General features: G+C 51.4%; 1 protein-coding gene across 1 annotated transcript; it reads right to left on the reverse strand.

Moving 5' to 3' along the window:
- Positions 1-238: 238 nt before the first annotated feature.
- Positions 239-21,982, reverse strand: LOC127328939 (uncharacterized). The gene is made up of 6 exons (XM_071825526.1): positions 21,767-21,982; positions 20,841-21,685; positions 20,619-20,724; positions 20,197-20,535; positions 19,494-19,963; positions 239-247 (listed from the first exon to the last, which is right to left on the reverse strand). Exons 2-6 carry the CDS (start codon positions 21,249-21,251, stop codon positions 239-241), a joined length of 1,335 nt encoding a protein of 444 aa, XP_071681627.1. The 5' UTR covers positions 21,252-21,685; positions 21,767-21,982.
- Positions 21,983-22,287: the final 305 nt, after the last annotated feature.

Below are 22,287 nucleotides of genomic sequence, written 5' to 3' on the forward strand. Positions count from 1 at the left end.
GATCACCATAAGAAAAGAAAAAAACCGCAGTTACAACGATAGTAACCTGGTAGCCGCGGGATACTCTGATCGGCAGGACGATCGGTACGACGACAGACGAGACGATCGGCAGGACGGCAATCGGAACAACTTTGGAAATCGCGGCAACAACAAACCACGACCACAGAGGACTCCCGAGCTACCCTTCGCCGAACAGATAAACGCTCCTTGCTACTTGCATTCATACAACAAAACGAAGTCAAGCCACCTGCTCAGAGATTGTAGGCAGTTCATTGAAATGCAGAAACTCATCCAGCAGCAGCAACAGCCACCACCACCACCACCCCCACCGCAGCACCAGGTCCAGCAGGCTCAGCCTCACAAACCCAATGACACGTTTCCACAACCACGTGGGCAGATGAGCATGATCCACAGGACAGGTGTTTCAAGAAGAGAAATGAAGAAGCTCACCCGAGAAATCAATGTGGCAGAAAGTATCATGGTGAACATCCCTGAGTATGTTGAGTGGTCGTCTCAGAACATTACATTCAGCCGAGCAGATCACCCGATGACCATACCAAAACCAGGACACGCTGCCTTAGTAGTCGAGGCGCAAATCGGGGGTTCAAGATGAGCAAAGTCTTCATGGATGGTGGAAACGGACTAAACCTGATATTCGTCGACACAATCAAAAGTATGGGGATCACCATGAGAATGCTAGAAGATACTGACACCTGTTTTCATGGGATTCTCCCCACTTCACCGGCGTACTCTGATGACCCACAAGTATAGGGGGTTTATCGTAGTATCTTCGATAAGTAAGAATGTCGATCCCAACGAGGAGCAGAAGGTGTTGACAAGCAGTTTCGATGAAGGATTCACTGTAAATGCTCACAGACAAGTATTCAGGGGGTTTTGATGTAACAGATGAATAAAGTACGAGTAAGTAAAGTGCGAGAGTAACAATTGCAGCGAGTGGCCCAATCCTTTTTAGCACAAAGGACAAGCCGGTTTGTTTACTTATAATGACCAAACGTTCTCGAGGACACACGGGATTTTAGTCTAGTGCTTTCGCTACATACGGCTAATTAATCTTCATTATTTTGATAAGTGTTGTGAGGGTGAACCTGTGCTAATGTACCGCCCTTCCTAGGACTAATACATACTTGTGATTATACCCCTTGCATGCATCTGCAACTACAAGAAAGTAATTAAGATAAATCTAACCACAGCCTTAAACTCTGAGATCCTGCTATCCCTCCTGCATCGATATACCAACGGGGGCTTAGGTTTCTGTCACTCCGGCAACCCCGCAATTGGGAAACGAGTACAAGATGCATTCCCCTAGGCCCATAAAGGTGAAGTGTCGTGTAGTCGACGTTCACACGACACCACTAGAAGAATAACACCACAACTTAAATATCATAACATTGAATATTACTCAACCATACTTCACTACTAACATTTAGACTTCACCCATGTCCTCAAGAACTAAACGAACTACTCACGAGACATCATATGGAACATGATCAGAGGTGATATGATGATGAATAACAATCTGAACATAAACCTTGATTCAACGGTTTCACTCAATAGCATCAATAACAAGTAGAAATCAATACCGGGAGAGTTTCCCCTATCAAACAATCAAGATCAAACCCAAATTGCTACAGCGGTGACGATGTGCAGCGGTGGAGACGGCGGTGATGATGATGAAGATGATGATGATGGTGATGGAGATGATGTCCAACTTGATGGTGGTGACGATGGCGTCGATTTTCCCCTCCGGGAGGGAATTTCCCCGGCGGATCTCAGCCCGCCGGAGAGCTCTTTTCTCTCTGGTGTTATCCGCCCCGCAGAGGCGGCTGTAACTCTTCGCGAGGTACCCTCTGGAGCTTAGGTTTTCGGGACGAAGGCGTACGCGAAGAAAAGGAGGCGAGAGGGGGCTGTGGGCCCCCTCCTCACAGGGCGGCGCGGCCAGGCCTTGGGCCGCGCCGGCCTATGGGGTGGGCCCACCTCGGGTCCCCTCAGCTCCCCCTTCTGGCTCACTTCATCTTCTGGAAAAATAAGGTTTTTTGTATAATTTCCTTCAACTGTTGATCTTCCGAAATATTGCATTCTGACGGCGCTTTTTCCAGCAGAATCCTGGCTCCGGTGCTCGATCCTCCAATAATCATGAGACATGCAAAATAGATGAAATAACATAAGTATTATGTCCAAATATGAAATATATCAATGAATAACAGCAAATTATGATATAAAATAGTGATGCAAATTGGACGTATCAACTCCCCCCAAGCTTAGACTTCGCTTGTCCCCAAGCGAGACTGAACTCGGTAAACAGGACCACATGTTTATGGAGTGAAGAGTCGATAAATAAAATACGGACAAGAAGCATCATATTCATTCACACAAGATATTCTAGTAAACAACTCCCTCATATAATTCAACTTGAAACAAGTATAAGGTAATCACAAATAAAGGTGCATAAGAAATCATAGTTGGTGATGGCAAACTTCGTTCTTGGTCAGAGAACAATTAACAGGTTATACTTATCTTATCGAGCAGCGCTCTCGTGTTAAAGTTTATATGGCACAACTTGCATACTCAATCATAATAGTCTCCTCATGATCATTGATAACTTTACAAAGCTATATTCATTTAGATAAAACTTGTACTAAACAAGGAAGAATAAAAGACATGATGAAGCAAATCACAATATAATGGTTTGATCACAACTACTCAAATGCTTGCTTGAGATGGAGGGAAATAGGTTTACTGACTCAACATAAAGTAAAAGACAGGCCCTTCGCAGAGGGAAGCAGGGATTAAATCATGTGCTAGAGCTTTTTCAGTTTTGAAATCATATAAAGAGAATAAAAGTAACATTTTGAGAGGTGTTTGTTGTTGTCAACGACTGGTAGCGGGTACTCTAACCCCCTTGCCAGACAAACCTTCAAAGAGCAGCTCCCATTTATTTTTGTGTGGCACTCCTTCCAACCTTTCTTTCACAAACCATGGCTAACCGAATCCTCGGGTGCCTGCCAACAATCTCATACCATGAAGGAGTGCCTTTTTATTTTAGTTTTATTATGATGACACTCCCCCCAACCTTTGCTTACACAAGCCATGGCTAACCGAATCCTTCGAGTGCCGTCCATCAATCACATACCATGGATGAGTGTCTATTTAGGTTAATTAATTTGGGACTGGGAATCCCATTGCCAGCTCTTTTTGCAAAATTATTGGATAAGTGGATGAAGCCACTAGTCCATTGGTGAATTATAAAACATTGGAATGGCAGGAAATACCATGTACTTCCTCATGAGCTATAAAACATTGACACAAATAAGAGATAGTAAATTTTGAATTATTTAAAGGTAGCACACGAAGTATTTACTTGGAATGGCAGGAAATACCATGTAGTAGGTAGATATGGTGGACACAAATGGCATAGGTTTGGGTTAAGGTTTGGATGCACGAGAAGTATTCCCTCTCAGTACAGGTCTTTGGCTAGCAAGGTTAATTAGCAAGCATAAGAGTCGAGGGAAACAAACAAATATACATGTGATAGAAACAATCATGCATCTTTCTTGTAAGCACAAACAGTTTTAACTTCAGAATAATAAGCTATGAGCTAACAAGAAAGAAAAATAATGAAACAACTACATGTATTTCTCTTTTCTGATTAAACCTCAAAGTGTTGTTGCTATTGACCAATGCTAAGTTTGCCAAAACCAAATAGATTTATTCAGTGCTCCCAAAGTGATACCAATACTAAAAACAAGATAAATCATATAATAGAGATTGCAAACTAAAATAAGATGTGCAATATGTAAATGATAAGACTTCTCGTTAATATTCCATAACGATAACCCATCTTATATGATAACTTCCCTACTCATGATATGACACTACTTGACAGTAAAAGTAAAAAGGTAGTGATGATGTGATACCGCGGCACTCCCCCAAGCTTGGAACAAACCAAGGGGATGCCAATACCGATGATGAATTACTCCTTCGGCGATGGTGGTGATGAATTCCTGACAAGCTTCTCAACAAGCTCCTGAAGCTCATCAATCTTGTACGTGAGGTTGCGAATCATCTCCGAATTGTGCTCGACGCGGTTAAGAAGTATGTCCGACGGCGAGTCCCAACTCTTGGAGTTATTTCCCCACTCTTCACCCTCAGGCTTCATCCTTCCTGCAGTGTTAGAACGATCTATATCCCAATTGCTGGGCAATGCTGCCCTGGGAGTCCTTTCAATTTGACCATTGAAAATTAGATTGCGGAAGGGATGGTGAGTGCCTGAGAAAGATGTCTTCGGAGCTAGGTAATGACGTGGAACCCTTCCTCCGGTGCGAATTCTTGCGCTCTTGTTTACACTAAAAGGGTTATCCACCACCTTGATGCTTGCGATGGTAGCACGCGGGTGTGCGTGCGAGTCTTCCTCGACCTCTTCTTCATCCTCTTCCTTGACGCTCTTATCCACCTCTTTCCACTCGGGATCTTGAATATCTTCATCCAAAAGTTCCTTGCCCTTGTTCTTGGAGACCATGGTGCTTCTAGACTGAAAACAGATCCTGGCAGAAACAGCTCGAAACAAAACACGTCGAGAAAACGATATACGCACCTCCAGGGGTCTGGGGGATTATATAGCAAAAATTTTCACGACAAAAGGAAAGTACCAGGTCGAACCAGAGTCGGAAAGAGGCGACAAGGCGGCCAGCTCATAGGGCGGCGCGGCCTGGCTGGGGCCCGCGCCGGCCTATGGGGGCACGCCCTCGTGCGTCTCCTCCACTCCGTTTCGATCTCGTAATTTTTCATATTTTCCAAAAACAGCAAAAACATTGTTCGGAAAGTAATTTGCGAACTTTTTATTACCAGTACTGTTACCTATTCAAAGTCGAGTTCTGGCGGACTGTCAATTTGTCCTTTGATGAAGGCCTCCGGTGTTTCCACTCGAATAATATCAACATCTACATTATAAGAATCACCTGAGATATAATGCTTGAGTCTTTGTCCATTCACCACTTGTGTAGCATTGCCTTGGACAGAGCTAATTTTAATTGCTCCTGAACGATACACCTCCTCAACAACATATGGTCCTTCCCATTTCGAGAGTAATTTCCCTGCAAAGAATCTGAGACGAGACCGATACAATAGGACTTTATCCCCAATATTAAATTCTCTTTTGATAATCCTTCTATCATGCCATTTTTTAACTTTCTATTTAAAGAGTTTAGCACTTTCATAAGCTTCACTTCTCCATTCATCTAGAGAACTCAATTGCAGCAACCTCTTATTACCGGCAAGTTTAGGATCTTTATTTAATTCTCTAACGGCCCAATAAGCTTTGTGCTCTAGTTCTAAAGGTAAATGACAAGCTTTTCCATAAACCATTTTATAAGGTGACATTCCCATGGGATTTTTATAAGCAGTTCTATAAGCCCATAGTGCATCCTTCAATTTACTAGCCCAATTCTTTCTAGTTTTATTAACAGTCTTTTCCAAGATACATTTAATCTCTCTATTTGATAATTCTACTTGCCCACTAGTTTGAGGATGATAAGCGGAATCAATTCTATGATTAATACCATATTTAGCAAGAGTTTTTATAAAACCACCATGAATAAAATGAGAACCTCCATTAGTCATAATATATCTAGGAACTCCAAATCTAGGAAAAATAATATCTAAAAGCATTCTTAAAGAGGTCTCACCATCAGCACTTTTTGTAGGTATGGCTTCCACCCATTTAGTAACATAATCAACAGCAACAAGTATATGAGTGTTACCTTCTGAAGAGGGAAAAGGTCCCATGAAGTCAAATCCCCAACAATCGAACGGTTCAATAACAAGAGTATAATTCATAGGCATTTCATTGCGTCTAGAGATATTACCAACCCTTTGACATTCATCACAGGATAAGATAAACTTCCTTGCATCTTCGAAGAGAGTCGGCCAATAAAAACCTAATTGTAGAACCTTTTGCGCGGTTCTATCTCCGGCGTGATGTCCTCCATAAGCACTACCATGAAATTTACTCAATATCTCTTGTTGTTCATATTCGGGAACACATCTTCGCAGAATACCATCCACTCCTTCTTTATATAAGTGTGGGTCATCCAGAAATAATGCCTCAAGTCGTAAAAGAATTTCCTCCCTTGCTGAGCTGAAAAGGTTGGAGGCAAGTACTTGGAAACAATAAAGTTAGCATAATCAGCATACCAAGGACTATCTCGCGAGCTCACCTTTATTACAGCCAATTGTTCATTTGGAAAACTATCATTAACAGGAACAGGATCATAAGCAATATTTTCCAATCTAGACAAATTATCAGCAACAGGATTATCAACACCTTTCCTGTCTACAATATGTAAATCAAATTCTTGCAACAGAAGTACCCATCTAATAAGCCTTGGCTTAGCATCTTTCTTTTGCATAAGGTATCTAATTGTAGCATGATCAGTATGTATAGTAACTTTTGAATCAACAATATAAGATCTAAACTTATCACAAGCAAAGACTACAGCTAATAATTCTTTTTCAGTAGTAGCATAATTTCTTTGAGCAGCATCAAGAGTTTTACTAGCATAATTAATAACATTCATTTTTTTATTTACTCGCTGTCCAAGAACAGCGCCTACAGCAAAATCACTAGCATCACACATAATTTCAAATGGTAAGTTCCAATCAGGAGGTTCAACTATAGGAGCAGTTTTTAAGGCTTTCTTTAGAGTTTCAAAAGCTTCCTACAATCATCATCAAAAACAAAAGGTACATCTTTTTGAAGAAGATTAGTAAGAGGCTTTGAAATCTTGGAGAAGTCTTTAATAAACCTCCTATAAAACCCAGCATGACCAAGAACACTACGAATACCTTTAACATCCCTAGGATAGGGCATCTTCTCAATTGCTTCAACTTTAGCTCTATCAACTTCAATACCTCTCTCGGAAATTTTATGTCCCAATACAATTCCTTCATTAACCATAAAGTGGCATTCTCCCAATTAAGAACAAGGTTAGTTTCTTCACATCTCTGCAAAACTTTATCGAGGTTCCGCAAGCAATCATCAAAAGAATTTCCATAGACAGAAAAATCGTCCATGAATACCTCTACAATACTCTCGCAAAAGCCATGAAAAATAGCAGACATGCATCTTTGAAAAGTACCAGGAGCATTACATAAACCAAAAGGCATACGTCTATAAGCATAAGTTCCATAGGGACAAGTGAAAGTGGTTTTCTCTTGATCCTTAGTTTTAACAGCAATTTGTGAAAACCCAGAATAACCATCAAGAAAGCAAAAGTGAGTATTTTTAGATAACCTTTCTAACATTTGATCAATAAAAGGCAAAGGGTAATGATCTTTTTTAGTAACCTTATTAACTTTTCGATAATCAATGCACATTCTATACCCTACAACTACTCTTTGAGGTATGAGCTCATCATTATCATTAGGCACAACAGTCATTCCTCCTTTCTTAGGGACACAATGCACAGGACTAACCCATCTACTATCAGCAATAGGATATATAATACCAGCTTCGAGAAGTCTTAATACCTCATTTCTTACCACATCCTTCATCTTAGGAATTAGACGATGCTGAGGTTCAACAACAGGCTTCGCATCATCTTCCATATTAATGGCGTGTTGGCAAATAGAGGGAGAAATCCCCTTCAAGTCATCAAGAGTGTAGCCAATAGCTCCTCGGTGCTTCTTCAGTATTTCCAATAGCCTTTCTTCTTCAAACTCTGAATGCTTAGAACTAATAATAACAGGATATATTTTCTTATCATCAATATGAGCATATTTAAGATTATCAGGCAATGGTTTTAAATCAAAGACAGGATCTTCCTTTGGTGGTGGTGTTGTACCCAGATCTTCCACCGGTAAATCATGCTTAAGAATAGGTTGACGAAGGAAAATTTCATCAAGCTCATCTCTTTCTTCCCTAAAAACTTCACTCTCACTATTCTCCAAATGTTGCTGCAAAGGATTGTTAGGAGCAAGAACAATAGATGCACACTGTTCAACTTTAAAATCATTATTAGGCAAATCAGCTTTATAAGGAGTTTTGGTAAATTTAGAGAAGTTAAACTCATATGATTCACCAGCAAATTTAGTCAAAATTTTCTCTTTCTTGCAATCTATAATAGCTCCACAAGTATTTAGAAAAGGTCTACCAAAAATGATAGGTCAATATTTACTAGCAGCAGAACCAAGTACCAAAAAGTCAGCAGGATATTTAATCTTACCGCATAGAACTTCCACATCTCGAACAATACCAATTGGAGAAATAGTTTCTCTATTAGCCAGCCGAATAACCACATCAATATCTTCAAGTTCACAAGAACCAATTTCGTGCATAATCTCCGTGTAAAGCTCATAAGGAATAGCACTAATACTTGCACCAATATCACATAAACCATAATAATAATGATCACCAATTCTAACAGATAGCATAGGAACACTAGCTTGCTTGGACTTATTAGGATGTGAAACAATATTAGAGGCATCTTCACAGAAAATAATATGACCATCCTCCACATTTTCAGTCACAGGATCTTTAACTATTGCAACAGCTGGTTCAACTTTTATTTGTTCTTCAGGTTCTATAGGTTTCTTTTCACTTTTATGAACCGCAGTATTTATAACAGAGTACTCCTTCATTTTAGCAGGGAAAGGAGTTTTTTCAATATAAGCTTCAGGAATAACATGATCAACAGTTTCAACTACAACACATTTATTAATAGATGAATCAATTTTATCTTTATACGGTTCATGATACTTATCAAAATTCTTCTTAGGCAATTCATAATGAGAGGCAAAAGCTTTATAAAGATTTGTAGCAACTTGAGAATCAAGACCATAAGTAGCACTCATATTACGAAATTTATCAGTATCCATAAAAGCTTCAATGCATTTATAATCATAATTTATACCTGATTCTCTATCTTTGTCGTTCTCCCATCCTTCAGTATTTTCCTGGATCCGATTGAGAAGGTCCCTTTTAAACTCTTCTTTGCTGCGCGTGAATGATCCAGAACAAGAAGTATCCAGCAAGGTCTTGTCTTCAAAAGAAAGTCGTGCATAGAAATTATCAATAATAACATTACCAGGAAGCTCATGAATGGGGCATTTGAGCATTAAAGACTTCAATCTCCCCCACGCTTGGGCAATACTCTCTCCATCATGAGGCCAAAAATTATATATGCGGTTCCGATCCTTGTGAATTTCACTTGGAGGATAGAACTTAGAATAAAACCGGGGCACAATATCATTCCATTCAAGAGAATCCCCATTATCCAGTAATTTATACCAATGCGCCGCTTTACCAGACAGCGATATAGAGAATAGTTTCTTCCTCACTTCATCCATAGCAATACCTGCACACTTGAATAAACCGCATAATTCATGTAAAAACAGTAAATGATCTCCAGGGTGGACAGTTCCATCCCCTGTATAACGGTTATCCACTACACGTTCAATAATTTTCATAGGTATTTTGTATGGTATCTCTTCCTCACCTGGCGCCTCATCCACTACCTTTGCAGTAGTAGCAGATTTTCCAAATAAAAACTCAAGAGAAGATCTCTCCATAATGAATTATGGCAGCAGGCAGAAATGAAATCAGCACAAACAGTAGAAGTTTCCCTTACCAATTCCACTTACCAATAGCGCTTCACTCCCCGGCAACGGCGCCAGAAAATAGTCTTGATGACCCACAAGTATAGGGGGTGTATCGTAGTATCTTCGATAAGTAAGAATGTCGATCCCAACGAGGAGCAGAAGGTGTTGACAAGCAGTTTCGATGAAGGATTCACTGTAAATGCTCACAGACAAGTATTCAGGGGGTTTTGATGTAACAGATGAATAAAGTACGAGTAAGTAAAGTGCGAGAGTAACAATTGCAGCGAGTGGCCCAATCCTTTTTAGCACAAAGGACAAGCCCGTTTGTTTACTTATAATGACCAAACGTTCTCGAGGACACATGGGATTTTAGTCTAGTGCTTTTGCTACATACGGCTAATTAATCTTCATTGTTTTGATAAGTGTTGTGTGGGTGAACCTGTGCTAATGTACCGCCCTTCCTAGGACTAATACATACTTGTGATTATACCCCTTGCAAGCATCCGCAACTACAAGAAAGTAATTAAGATAAATCTAACCACAGCCTTAAACTCTGAGATCCTGCTATCCCTCCTGCATCGATATACCAACGGGGGCTTAGGTTTCTGTCACTCCGGCAACCCCGCAATTGGCAAACGAGTACAAGATGCATTCCCCTAGGCCCATAAAGGTGAAGTGTCGTGTAGTCGACGTTCACACGACACCACTAGAAGAATAACACCACAACTTAAATATCATAACATTGAATATTACTCAACCATACTTCACTACTAACATTTAGACTTCACCCATGTCCTCAAGAACTAAATGAACTACTCACGAGACATCATATGGAACATGATCAGAGGTGATATGATGATGAATAACAATCTGAACATAAACCTTGGTTCAACGGTTTCACTCAATAGCGTCAATAACAAGTAGAAATCAATACCGGGAGAGTTTCCCCTATCAAACAATCAAGATCAAACCCAAATTGCTACAGCGGTGACGATGTGCAGCGGTGGAGACGGCAGTGATGATGATGAAGATGATGATGATGGTGATGGAGATGATGTCCAACTTGATGGTGGTGACGATGGCGTTGATTTCCCCCTCCGGGAGGGAATTTCCCCGGCGGATCTCAGCCCGCCGGAGAGCTCTTTTCTCTATGGTGTTCTCCGCCCCGCAGAGGCGGCTGTAACTCTTCGCGAGGTACCCTCTGGAGCTTAGGTTTTCGGGACGAAGGCGTACGCGAAGAAAAGGAGGCGAGAGGGGGCTGTGGGCCCCCTCCTCACAGGGCGGCGCGGCCAGGCCTTGGGCCGCGCCGGCCTATGGGGTGGGCCCACCTCGGGTCCCCTCAGCTCCCCCTTCTGGCTCACTTCATCTTCTGGAAAAATAAGGTTTTTCATATAATTTCCTTCAACTGTTGATCTTCCGAAATATTGCATTCTGACGGCGCTTTTTCCAGCAGAATCCTGGCTCCGGTGCTCGATCCTCCAATAATCATGAAACATGCAAAATAGATGAAATAACATAAGTATTATGTCCAAATATGAAATATATCAATGAATAACAGCAAATTATGATATAAAATAGTGATGCAAATTGGACGTATCATACTCCCTAGGCAAAATTTACTTGAACGTCGTCTTTGGCAAACCCGACAACTTCAGGAAGGAAAAGATCGAGTTTGAAGTCGTAAACTGGGAATCACAGTACCACGCTATACATACCTCATGGCTGTACCTCACTACGCATACACCTCAAGCTAAAAATGCCTGGGAGCAATGGGACAAACATCACTGTCGGGGGGAAGACCCCGGATAGGGCAATGGACGCGGAGCAGCCGGCTGGCCGCTGGCCGGCTCGCGGCAAAGGCCGGCTGAGGAGCAGCCGGCTGGCGCCGTGGCCGGCTGGTCCGGAAGCCGGCTGGCTCTAGGTCCTAGTCGGCCTGGCTACGGCCACCAATGCTGTAGCTAGGCCGGCTTCTACAAGCCATATCCGACTGGGGTTTGTACCTCAGACCGACTCGAGGCTGGCGAGTCTTGCACTGGAAGGAACCGGGTTGGTGGTCCGGGTTCCTAAAGTCCACGCTGACTCCATCTTCCGTAAAGCGCGGGGCACTGTGGAGCAATAGTGCCACACGCCGGACAGGCCGTCGGAGCTTACGACAATCCGTACTGGCTACAGTGGCTGACGGCGACAGGGACACCTCCTCTCCATACCGCTGACCGCAGGCGACCGGATGGGACAGGCCACGATGCCTCAACGGCTCCTGACGTCACCGCCTCGGGAAGGAGCGGAAGCCGGAGCCGGCCAAGCCGGCCAGTAAACTATAGGGTCTTATATGTAAAGTGCCGGCGCCTATATAAGCCGCACTACCCCCTCTCGTGCAGGGGATCGATCATTTATTGCTTCCTCCCACCTACAGAGCTGCCCTGTGAGAGAGACCATCGTCTCCCTTAGCCTCTCAGGAGCAGCCGGACACAGCTCTAGGAGCACCGTTGTATTGTGTGATCATCATATACACTCATAGCAGGAGTAGAGGTTTTACCTCCATCGGAGGGCCTCGAACCTGGGTACGTCGCCGTGTCGCTCGTGCCCATACCCGCATCCGGATACCGCCGTGAGATCCCTCAGGAACCACTTCGATTAGCCACCCTATGGCATATGCCGTGACGATACCACGACATTTGGCGCCCACCGTGGGGCCTTCAGCATCCTCGGCCGGTGTCTTCATCCGGACGGGCCTCACCATCACCACCGGCGAGCGAGTCGCTTCAGGCTTGATCTGGAGATTCGGCTCCCTCGACTGCGTCAGCGACAACGCTGGCTGCTTCGCTGACCGGCCCTTCCCAGCCGGCGGCAGCGTCATCTCCTTCGGCGGCCACGACGTCTACGTCGTCACCGTCGCGCCGCCGTGCTACCCGCGGCAGGTGCTGCGCTGCGCTAGCCCTCCTCCGCGAGCCGGCAGCAGCGCTCCCGCCAGCCCCGCCGTCGTGCAAGTCATGATGGCTGGCGAGGAGCCCCCCGTCAAGAACCCGCGCACCCGTGGCCCCGGCCTGGAGCGCAACATCAACCCCAACGCCTCCGGCTCAGGCGCCAGGCCGCCACCGCCACCGTCCCGGCTGGACGAAGTCCGGGCAAAGCTGAGCACGCCGCTCACGCCTGGCGGAGACCCCACCGCTATCGAGGCGAATTTGGAGGCGCACCGCCAGCTCCTCCTCAAGCAAACCGAAGAATCTGGCTGCTGCTAAGCGCCGATGGAGATCACCCAGCGCGAGTACAACCGCGCCCACGGCCTCACTCCAGGCGGCGACGAGCCAAGCCGAGCCGGTCACGTCCGCCGCAGGGGCCGCGACCTTGGCGCCGAGATCGCCCGCGACGGCGCTCCTTCGCCGGCTCCGTCCGCAGAGCTGCCCGTCTACAACACCCCCGACAAGAACATGCGCGCGGCGTGCCGCCGCAGAAGAGCTGAACCGCCTTGAAGGCGAAGAGTTACGCCGCCGCACTGCGGGTGACTGAGCTGCTCAACGCAGCCAACAAGCAGATCGCCGACCCCAGGTATGTCAATGCCCCCAGAGCTTCTCACGTTCGTGGCGCCGCAGGCAACGACAGGGAAGGCGCCAGGGACACGGCCGAGTCCGCCTCCCCAGCACCAAGCCGGCGCCATGATTCCCGGGCCACGCACGCAAGTTCGGGCCGGCCGAGCCACCAGCCGAGCGGCAGCAGCCGCAGCCGGCCTCCACCAAGCCGATACCAGGAGCAAGACTCCGAGCCCCGCCGCCAGCACCGGCCGGCTCCAGAAGCAGCCGGCACACGCCAGCCGGCACGTTCCCGGCTGGGCCCCCGCATCGAGCCCACCGACGCCAGAGACCGCCTCGACCGGCTGGTCGAATCCCGCATCGCGGAAGAGGAGGCGCTGGCTTGCCCCAAGTGCTTCGGGCCCCGCATCGCCAATGAGCCCGTGCTCGACGGCTTCCAGCTCCCCCGCGACACGCCCAAGTACGACGGCACCGCCAAGCCGGAGGACTGGCTGCTGGACTACTCCACCGCAGTCGGCATCTCGCGGGGCAACAAGCGGTGGGCGGTACGCTACTCCCCCCTGATGCTAGTCGGCTCCGCCCGCACCTGGCTCAACAACCTGCCAGCCGGCAGCATTAACGGCTGGCTGGATTTCGAAGAGGCCTTCGTCAGCAACTTCACCGGCACCTACCGCCGGCCGGGTCGCCCTCAGCAGCTGGAGATGTGCAAGCAGGGCCCGGACGAGACGGATCGCGCGTACCTGACGCGCTGGTGCGAGATGCGCAACTCCTGCGAGGGCGTGCACGAGATCCAGGCCATCAGCTTCTTCATGGGAGGCTGCCGGCCAAACACCATGCTGTGGCACAAGCTGCGCCGCAGTGACCCCAAGTCGATGGCCGCCTTGATGGCCATCGCGGAATAATTCGCGCTGGATGAAGAAGCCGGCAAGGCGCCGGCTGACCCGGACCGGCTCCCTCCAAGCGGGACCATCACAAGTCGGCTGAGCACAAGCCGGCAGACGGCGCCTCTCATGGCAGCCGGCGGGATAACTACCGCGGCAAGCGTCACAGCGACCAGCCGGACCGCCGGTACGGCTCCGCCCACGTAGCCGCCGTGGCAGACAACGCGGCAGGCGGCAGCCGCCGCCAGAAGCAAGACCGGCAGTGGAAGCCGAAGTACACCTTTGAGCAGATGCTCGACTCGCCGTGCAAGTACCACAGCGGCAAGAACCCCTCCAACCACCTCACCCGCGACTGCCACTTCATGAAGCGGCTGACAAGCGGTGAACCCCTCCCGCCTCCCCCCCCGCCCCCACCAGCTGGCGGGCCGGGTGGCCAAGCCGGTGCAGAGAACGCCAACCTCGAGCACCACGAGGCTAACCAAGTGCACCATGGCGGCCGATATCTGGCCGAAGACGCCACCTACATCATCTTCACCTCCGAGCCCGAGGACAGGACGAGCCAAGAGCGCCGTTCCCTTGAGGTCAACGCGGTCATACCGCCGGTCCCCCAGTACCTAAACTGGTCAGAGCAGGCCATCACCTTTGATCGCCGCGATACACCGGCTGTCCTGCCGAAGCCGGGCAGCTACGCCATGGTCCTCGACCCCACCATCGGCACAACCCGGCGCAGCGTGCGTTTTTCGCGCGTCCTCATCGACGGCGGCAGCAGCATCAACATCCTCTACCGCGACACCGCCCGCAAGCTGGGCATCCAGGAGGCCGAGTTGCGCCCCACCCCCACCGTTTTCCATGGCATCGTGCCAGGCCATTGCTGCCAGCCGATCGGCCGGATCACGCTGGAGGTGATGTTCGGGAAGCCGGACCACTTCCGCACCGAGAGAATCGAGTTCGAGGTGGTGGACCTCGTGAGTCCCTACCACGCGCTCCTGGGCAGGCCGGCCCTGACCAAGTTCATGGCGGTGCCCCACTATGGGTACCTGAAGATGAAGCTGCCTGGCCCCAAGGGGGTCATCACCGTAGCCGGCGACTATCGCCGCTCCATGGACTGCGCCACGCAGAGCTCCAAGATGGCCCAGACGCTGGTCATCGCCACTGAGAAGCAGCTCATCCACGACGCCGTCGCCCTCGCCAAAGCCGCGCAGACAGACATGCCGGCTGCGGGCAACCCGGCTGGGACGACTCACTTCCAGCCGGCCGACAACACCAAGAAGATCCTGCTGGACCCGGCGCAGCCGGACAAGTTCGTCACCATCGGTGCCGGCTTGAGCAAGAAATAGGAAAGCGAGCTCACCAGCTTCCTCCGTGAGAATCGGGACATCTTCGCATGGACTCCAAGAGACATGCCGGGTGTGCCGAGGGAGTTGGCTGAGCACCGCCTCCACGTCCGGCCTGAAGCCAAGCCGGTGAAGCAGCCTCTCAGGCGCTTCGCCGAAGAACGAAGGAAGGCCATCGGTGAAGAAATCGCCCGGCTCCTAGCTGCCGGCTTCATCATGGAAGTGCTGCACCCGGACTGGTTGGCGAACCCGGTCCTGGTCTTGAAGAAGAACGGCTCCTGGCGCATGTGTATCGACTACACCAGCCTGATTAAGGCGTGCCCGAAGGACCCCTTCCCCCTGCCGCGCATAGATCAAGTTATAGACTTGACTGCCGGCTGTGAACTGTTGTCTTTCCTAGATGCCTATTCAGGCTACCACCAGATTCCTTTGAATCCGGATGATCAAATAAAGACTTCGTTCATTACCCCGTATGGGGCTTACTGCTACACGACTATGCCGTTCGGCTTGAAAAATGCAGGCGCCACCTACCAAAGGTGCATGCAAAAATGCTTGCAGGATCAAATCGGCAGAAACGTTCACGCATATGTGGATGATGTCGTCGTAAAGACCAAGGAGACGACTACCCTCCTTGATGACCTGAGAGGAACCTTCACCAATCTGAGAAGATTCCGGATGAAGCTCAACCCGGCCAAGTGCACATTCGGTGTGCCGTCTGGCCAGCTCCTTGGCTACCTCGTCTCTCAGCGAGGGATCGAAGCCAACCCGGACAAGATCAGTGCCCTGGAGAAGATGGAACTGCCGCAGTGCCTCAAGGACGTCCAGAAGTTTGCTGGCTGCCTGGCTTCCTTGAGCCGCTTCGTCAGCCGGCTGGGGGAGAAGGCACTGCCCCTGTATCAATTAATGAAGAAGGCGGACAAATTCGTCTGGTCACCGCAGGCGGATGAGGCTTTCCGTGACTTGAAGCGCGTGCTTTCAACCGCGCCAATCCTTGCAACGCCGGCTTCAATGGAGCCGATGCTGTTGTACATCGCAGCCACCAACCGAGTGGTTAGCGTTGTCCTGGTGGTGGAGCGCAAAGAAGCCGGCAGGGAGCAGCTGGTCCAACGCCCAGTCTACTACCTTAGCGAAGTGCTCTCCCAGTCGAAGCAAAACTACCCCCACTACCAGAAGGTCACCTACGGCGTCTACATGGCAGCCAAGAAGCTGAAGCACTACTTCCAAGAGCACCCCATCAAGGTGGTTGCCACAGCGCCCTTGGCGGAAATCATAGGCAGCAAGGATGCCAACGGCCGGGTTGCCAAGTGGGCCCTGGAGCTAGCCGCCCACACCATCCTCTACGAGCCACGCACAGCCATCAAGTCGCAGATCCTCGCGGACTTCTTCGTCGACTGGGCTGAGATGCAGTACCTGCCGCCTGTGCTGGATTCCACACATTGGAAGATGCACTTCGACGGCTCGAAGATGCGCAATGGTTTGGGAGCCGGCATCGTCATCACCTCTCCCAAGGGAGACCGGCTGGACTACGTCCTGCAGATCCACTTCGCCGCATCCAACAATGTGGCGGAGTATGAAGCGCTCATTCATGGGCTGAAGCTGGCCAAGGAGATTGGCGTGCGTCGCATACTTTGCTTCGGCGACTCCGACTTGGTCATACAGCAAGCATCTGGCGACTGGGACGCGAAGGACGCCAACATGGCCTCATACCGCTTCCATGTCCAGCAGTTATCCGGCTTCTTCGACGGCTGCGAATTCCACCACGTGCCACGGGTAAACAACGAGGCGGCTGACGCCTTGTCCAAGATTGGCTCAACCCGGCAAGCCATTCCGCCGGGTGTCGCCTTGGCGGTCCTCAAGAAGCCGTCCATCATACCGTCACCGGACTCGGATTCAATATTCGTGCCGGCTGACCCGGGGGCTGCTCAGCCGAACCCGGGGGCTTCATCGCCCAAGTCGGGGGCTAACAAGCCGAACCCGCCGGCTACCACGCCGAACCCGGGGACTTCTCAGTCCAACCCGGGGGCTTCATCGCCAAACTCGGGGGCTAGCAAGCCGAACCCGCCGGCTAGCAAGCCGAACCCGGCGACCATACAGTCGAATCCGGAAGCTCCCACGCAGGAGGCCCTGTTGGTCAGCGTATTCGAGATAAGATGTGTACCTTCATGGGCACAAGAATTCCTCTCCTACCTCACCGACGGTGTGCTGCCTGATGATAGAGTCCAGGCCAGGCAGATTGAGAGAAGGGCCAAGGCCTATACCATCATCAACCACCAGCTGTACAAACGCAGCGTAAGTGGGGTGTTCCAGCGGTGCGTCGAGCCGGCTGAAGGGATTGAACTCCTACGGGAAATCCATCAAGGAGAGTGCGGACATCACGCCTCATCCAGAGCCATAGTGGCCAAAGCCTTCCGGCACGGTTTTTACTGGCCGACTGCGCTCAGAGACGCAGAAGAGTTGGTGAAGAAGTGCAACGGCTGTCAGCGCTTCGCAAAGCAGAGACACCAGCCGGCTTCCGCCTTGAAAACCATCCCCATCACATGGCCATTTGCCGTATGGGGCTTGGATATGGTAGGCCCATTCAGAACGGCGCGAGGCGGCATGACACATCTCTTGGTGATGATTGACAAATTCACCAAGTGGATCGAAGCCAAGCCAATCAAGAAACTGGACGGGTCCACAGCCGTCACATTCCTCAAGGAAATCATTGTAAGATTCGGCTACCCCCACACCATCATCACTGACAATGGCAGCAACTTCTCCCAAGGCATCTTCTCTCGCTATTGCGGGGAAATGGGGATCCGGATGGCCCTATCTTCTGTGGCGCACCCAGAGTCCAACGGACAAGTGGAAAAGGCTAACGGCTTAGTCCTAGCCGGCATCCGGCCCCGGCTGGTGGAGCCGCTCGAGCGAACAGCCGGCTGCTGGATTGAAGAGTTGCCCAATGTGCTGTGGAGCCTGCGCACAACGACAAACCGCTCAGTCGGCTTCACACCATTCTTCCTCGTATACGGGGCCGAAGCCGTCCTGCCGACTGATATCGAGCACGACGCGCCAAGGATCAAGCTCTACACAGAAGCCGAAGCCAAAGAAGCTCGCGAAGATGGAGTTGACCTGGTCGAAGAGGCCCGGCTGCTGGCTGCTTCTAGATCTACTATCTACCAGCAAAGCCTCCGACGCTATCACAGCCGGAAGGTCCAGCCCTTAGCATTCCGAGAAGGAGACCTAGTGCTCCGGCTGATCCAGCGGACAGCCGGACAGCATAAGCTGTCATCCCCATGGGAGGGTCCCTTCATCGTGAGCAAGGCAGTAGGCAATGATTCCTACTATCTCATAGATGCCCAAGAGGCTAAGAAAAACAAGCCGGACAAGGCTGACGAGGAGACTAAACGTCCCTGGAATGTCAGGTTACTCCGCCCATTTTACACATGAGAGCAGGAATGTATGTATCCCTTGTATCCCTTTTGTGAGTTATGAAAAAGCTTGCGCCGAGAGAGCCGTTTCCGACAAGTTTTTCGCGCACTTTACCTTGTTTCGCCAATTGGCTTGAACCCTCTCACGCGGTCGGCTCAGTAACGTGATCCGGTTTCCGACAGCCGGCTTCCGATCCAGCTACAGACCGCAACCCGGCTGTCCGGCTGGCGGGAGTAAGGCCTAGGAAGCCGGCACGCGAAAAACGACTAAGGGAAAGAGTAAGAGCGAGTTGACTTGCAACTTTTTATATAAGTGCCGGATTGCCGAATTCAGTTCGTTCGACCGAAATACTGTCGGCCTCACCCAGCGGCCCGCTCTTGATCCGGCGACGGATCGCAAGTCGGACGTATGACCGGCAAGAGCACAGCCAAAGAGTGGGGCAGATGGGAAAAAGCGAACGAGCCGAAAGAAAGCAACTCGGCACACAAATGAATAACCAACACATTAAAGTGTGACATAATTAAAGGGCGATAATATTCATACATGCGCACCCGGCATCCCGGGGATTTAATAAATTGTCTTGGCAAAAGAACAACTGAAAAGCAGGAAATCTAAGCCAGAGGGGCATCAGCGGAGCCGGCTGCCGGGTCGTCCTCGGGCGCGTCCTCTGCCTCCTCATCGTCCATGTAATCTTCATCGGATGGAGGAGGGTTCGGGTCCGCGACGAAGGCGCCCTTGTCGACGAAGTCGGCGATGGCGCTGGCTCGGGCAAGGCGGGCGGCCTTGAGATCGGCTGGGAGCTTGTCCTCCACGCCGGCTCGCCGGAACTGGAGCTGCCCCAGGTCCACCTCGTTGTACCAGGAGAGGACGAAGGACAGCGCCATGTCGGCACCAGCGCGCGTGGCCGACTCCTTCCAGTCGAGGAAGCGGTCCGGCGCCCGCTCCATCGAGGAGATGAGGCCGGAGATATCTTGCGGCACCGCCTCTTCAGGCCACAGCATCGGCACCAGCTCTTCAGCCGCCTTCCGAAGCTCCCAGCTGAGTTTGGTGATGGGCTCGATGCGGGCAGCCATGGACGCCATGTGGTCCTCCATGGAGAAGTACTCTGAGCTGCCCTCGCCAGTCTCCCGCCTCCTGGAGTCGCGCGCGACGCCAACGGCTGCTAAAGCCGCGTCCTGCGTCTCCAGGAAGGCCGCTGCAAGAAGGAGCAAGTCAGAAACCATCAAAGCCGAAATAAGCTGAAAAATGCAAATTTTCGAAGTCCTAAGCCAAAAGGAAAAGCCTGGCGGCAGCCGGCAAGAACCGACTGCCACCAGCCCGAAGATGGCGATAGCGAAGAAAGAAGTTTCTGCTGCCGACTGCCAACGAAAGCCGGCAGCCGACAGCCGAAAGCCGGCAAAGGGGAAAGGAACATAGAGATGCACTCACCCGCCAAGCCGCGATCAAGCGCGCTAAACTCGTCGGTCCAGCGCTTGGCGGTAGCCGTCAGCTCCGTGGACTTAGCGGTGACCTCCTCCTGCAGCACAAGCCGCTGCTTCTCCACCTCCGTCAGCCGCCGGCTCAGATCATCCACCTTCTCCTTCTCCGCCGTCCTGAGGGAGTTGAGCTCGGCGAGATGGTTCTGCTCCAGCAGGCGCAGCTGCGTCAACTCCTGCTCAGCCAGCTTGAGCTTGCCGGCGGCGGATCGGCCCGCCTCCTCGCTCTCGGCGCACTGGGCGCGAGCGGCTCGGAGATCCGACTCCAGCTGCGGGACCTTGGCGGCTTCAACTGCGAGGCGGCCGGAAAGAAATGTCAGCCAACCAAGACTAAAAAGAAAATAAGACATCGAGTCGAAAGAAGCAAGAGCTTACCCTTGGCGGCTTCCAGCTCGCGGGCCAAGTCGGCCCGGTCCAGCTTGGCCTTGTGGTAATGGGTGACGGCGCGATTATACAGAGTGGTGCGCCGGTCCATCACAGCCTAAGGAAAAGAGAAAGTCAGTCGCACAGGCGAAACCCGTGCCGGCTTCAAGCAGCCGGCCCATGCCTCGGAGGGCTACCAGGATAATAATCAGATCAAAAACGGACGAAGCTTACCTTGCCGGCTTCCTCCACCTTGGCAACATTAGCCGCGGCCTCGGCTGCCCTGGCCTTGAGGTTGGCCTGCAGGCTGGAGAAGAACATCTCCACCGACGCCTGGCCGGGGTTCCCCTCCCGGCTGGTCACCTCGTAGGAGTCGGCGCGGAGCCACGCCTGCTCCATGGTGGCAGCCGAGCCGAGGCTGGAGTCGGAGGCGGACGGCACCTGAAGAAGAAGTGCGCCCTTGGCCACATGCAGGCCCTGCGGCGACGCCGATGGGGTCTCCGTCCTCACCAGCGCACGCGAGTCGGCGCCCTCCATGCGCGCCGGCTCGTCCCTCGCCAGTTCCTGCCTGGCCGGCTCCTCTGTCGTCGGCTGCGGCGGTGGCGTCGCTCCGGGCGCAGCGGATGGCCCAGCCGGCGCAGTCATCTCCGGCGCCTGGGGCGCCCCCTCCGGGCTCTCATCCAGCTCCACCACGCTGGGCCGGGTGCCGGCTCCGGCCGCAGCGGCGCAGCCCTGCCGGCTCCGGTTCCAGGAGCAGCCCCACGGGCTCCGGCTCCGGTTGAAGGCGGCATGCCCCGCCCGGCCCCAGCGGCTGGGTCCAGAAGACGTGTCCGGCGCGGGAACATATCGTCCAGCGTCAGCTGCCGCGGCGGGTCGGCCCGCGTGCCGCGATCGGCGCCGAGGCCAGCGGCACGGCAAAGGAAGGTGCCCCTGCGGGAGGCGGAGTACCCGCAGGCGGCGGCGGCGTAGGTGCGCGCGAGGAAGGCTGCGGCGTCTGCTCCCTCCTCTGGCGCGGAAGCGGCGACACAACGCGTGGAGCTTGCCGGGAGCCGCCGCCCTGGGCAAACTTGATAGGGGCCCTAGCCGGATAAACAGAGAAAAGATAAGCATAAAAGTAAGGAAAGAAAAGGAATCAAACAAGAAAAAGAAGGAGAACTCACCCGGCCTGCTCCGGAACCTTCTTCGGCTGCTGCCGGCGCTGCTTCTTCGCCTTCGCCTCCCAGGCGGCGGTGGAGCCGGCTCGCTTTGTGCCCTTGGGCGCCGAAGTCGCCGTGGTGCTGGGCGGCCTCGTGCGAAGGGGCACGGCGGGGATTGGCCCCGTGGCGGACGTCGCCGGCTCCTCCTCCTCCTGCTGCTCTGGTGAAGGGGGCGGATTGTGCTCCCCCTGGCCGCCTAGATCAGGCGCCTATAGCAGGTCATCGTCGCCGGCCTGGTCGCCTGCTTGGTCAGCCGGATCGACGTGATCCGGCGTCCACCTCCTCGTCGCCAGGTCGCCGTCCTCGGCGTTCTGGCGCTCAAAGAGCTAGAAAGAGAGAAAAAGCATGAGCAAATAACAAGCCGGAAGTCGGCAGAAGAAAAAGGAAGTCGGCCTCGCAGCCGCAAGCCGGAAATTGGCAAAGACACGAGGCTTACCCGCTCCGGCGGATGGTCCCTGTCGTGGGGCGCCAGCCCGTAGTTCCAG

The sequence above is a fragment of the Lolium perenne genome, chromosome 2 (assembly GCF_019359855.2).
Source record: "Lolium perenne isolate Kyuss_39 chromosome 2, Kyuss_2.0, whole genome shotgun sequence".
NCBI lineage: Eukaryota > Viridiplantae > Streptophyta > Magnoliopsida > Poales > Poaceae > Lolium > Lolium perenne.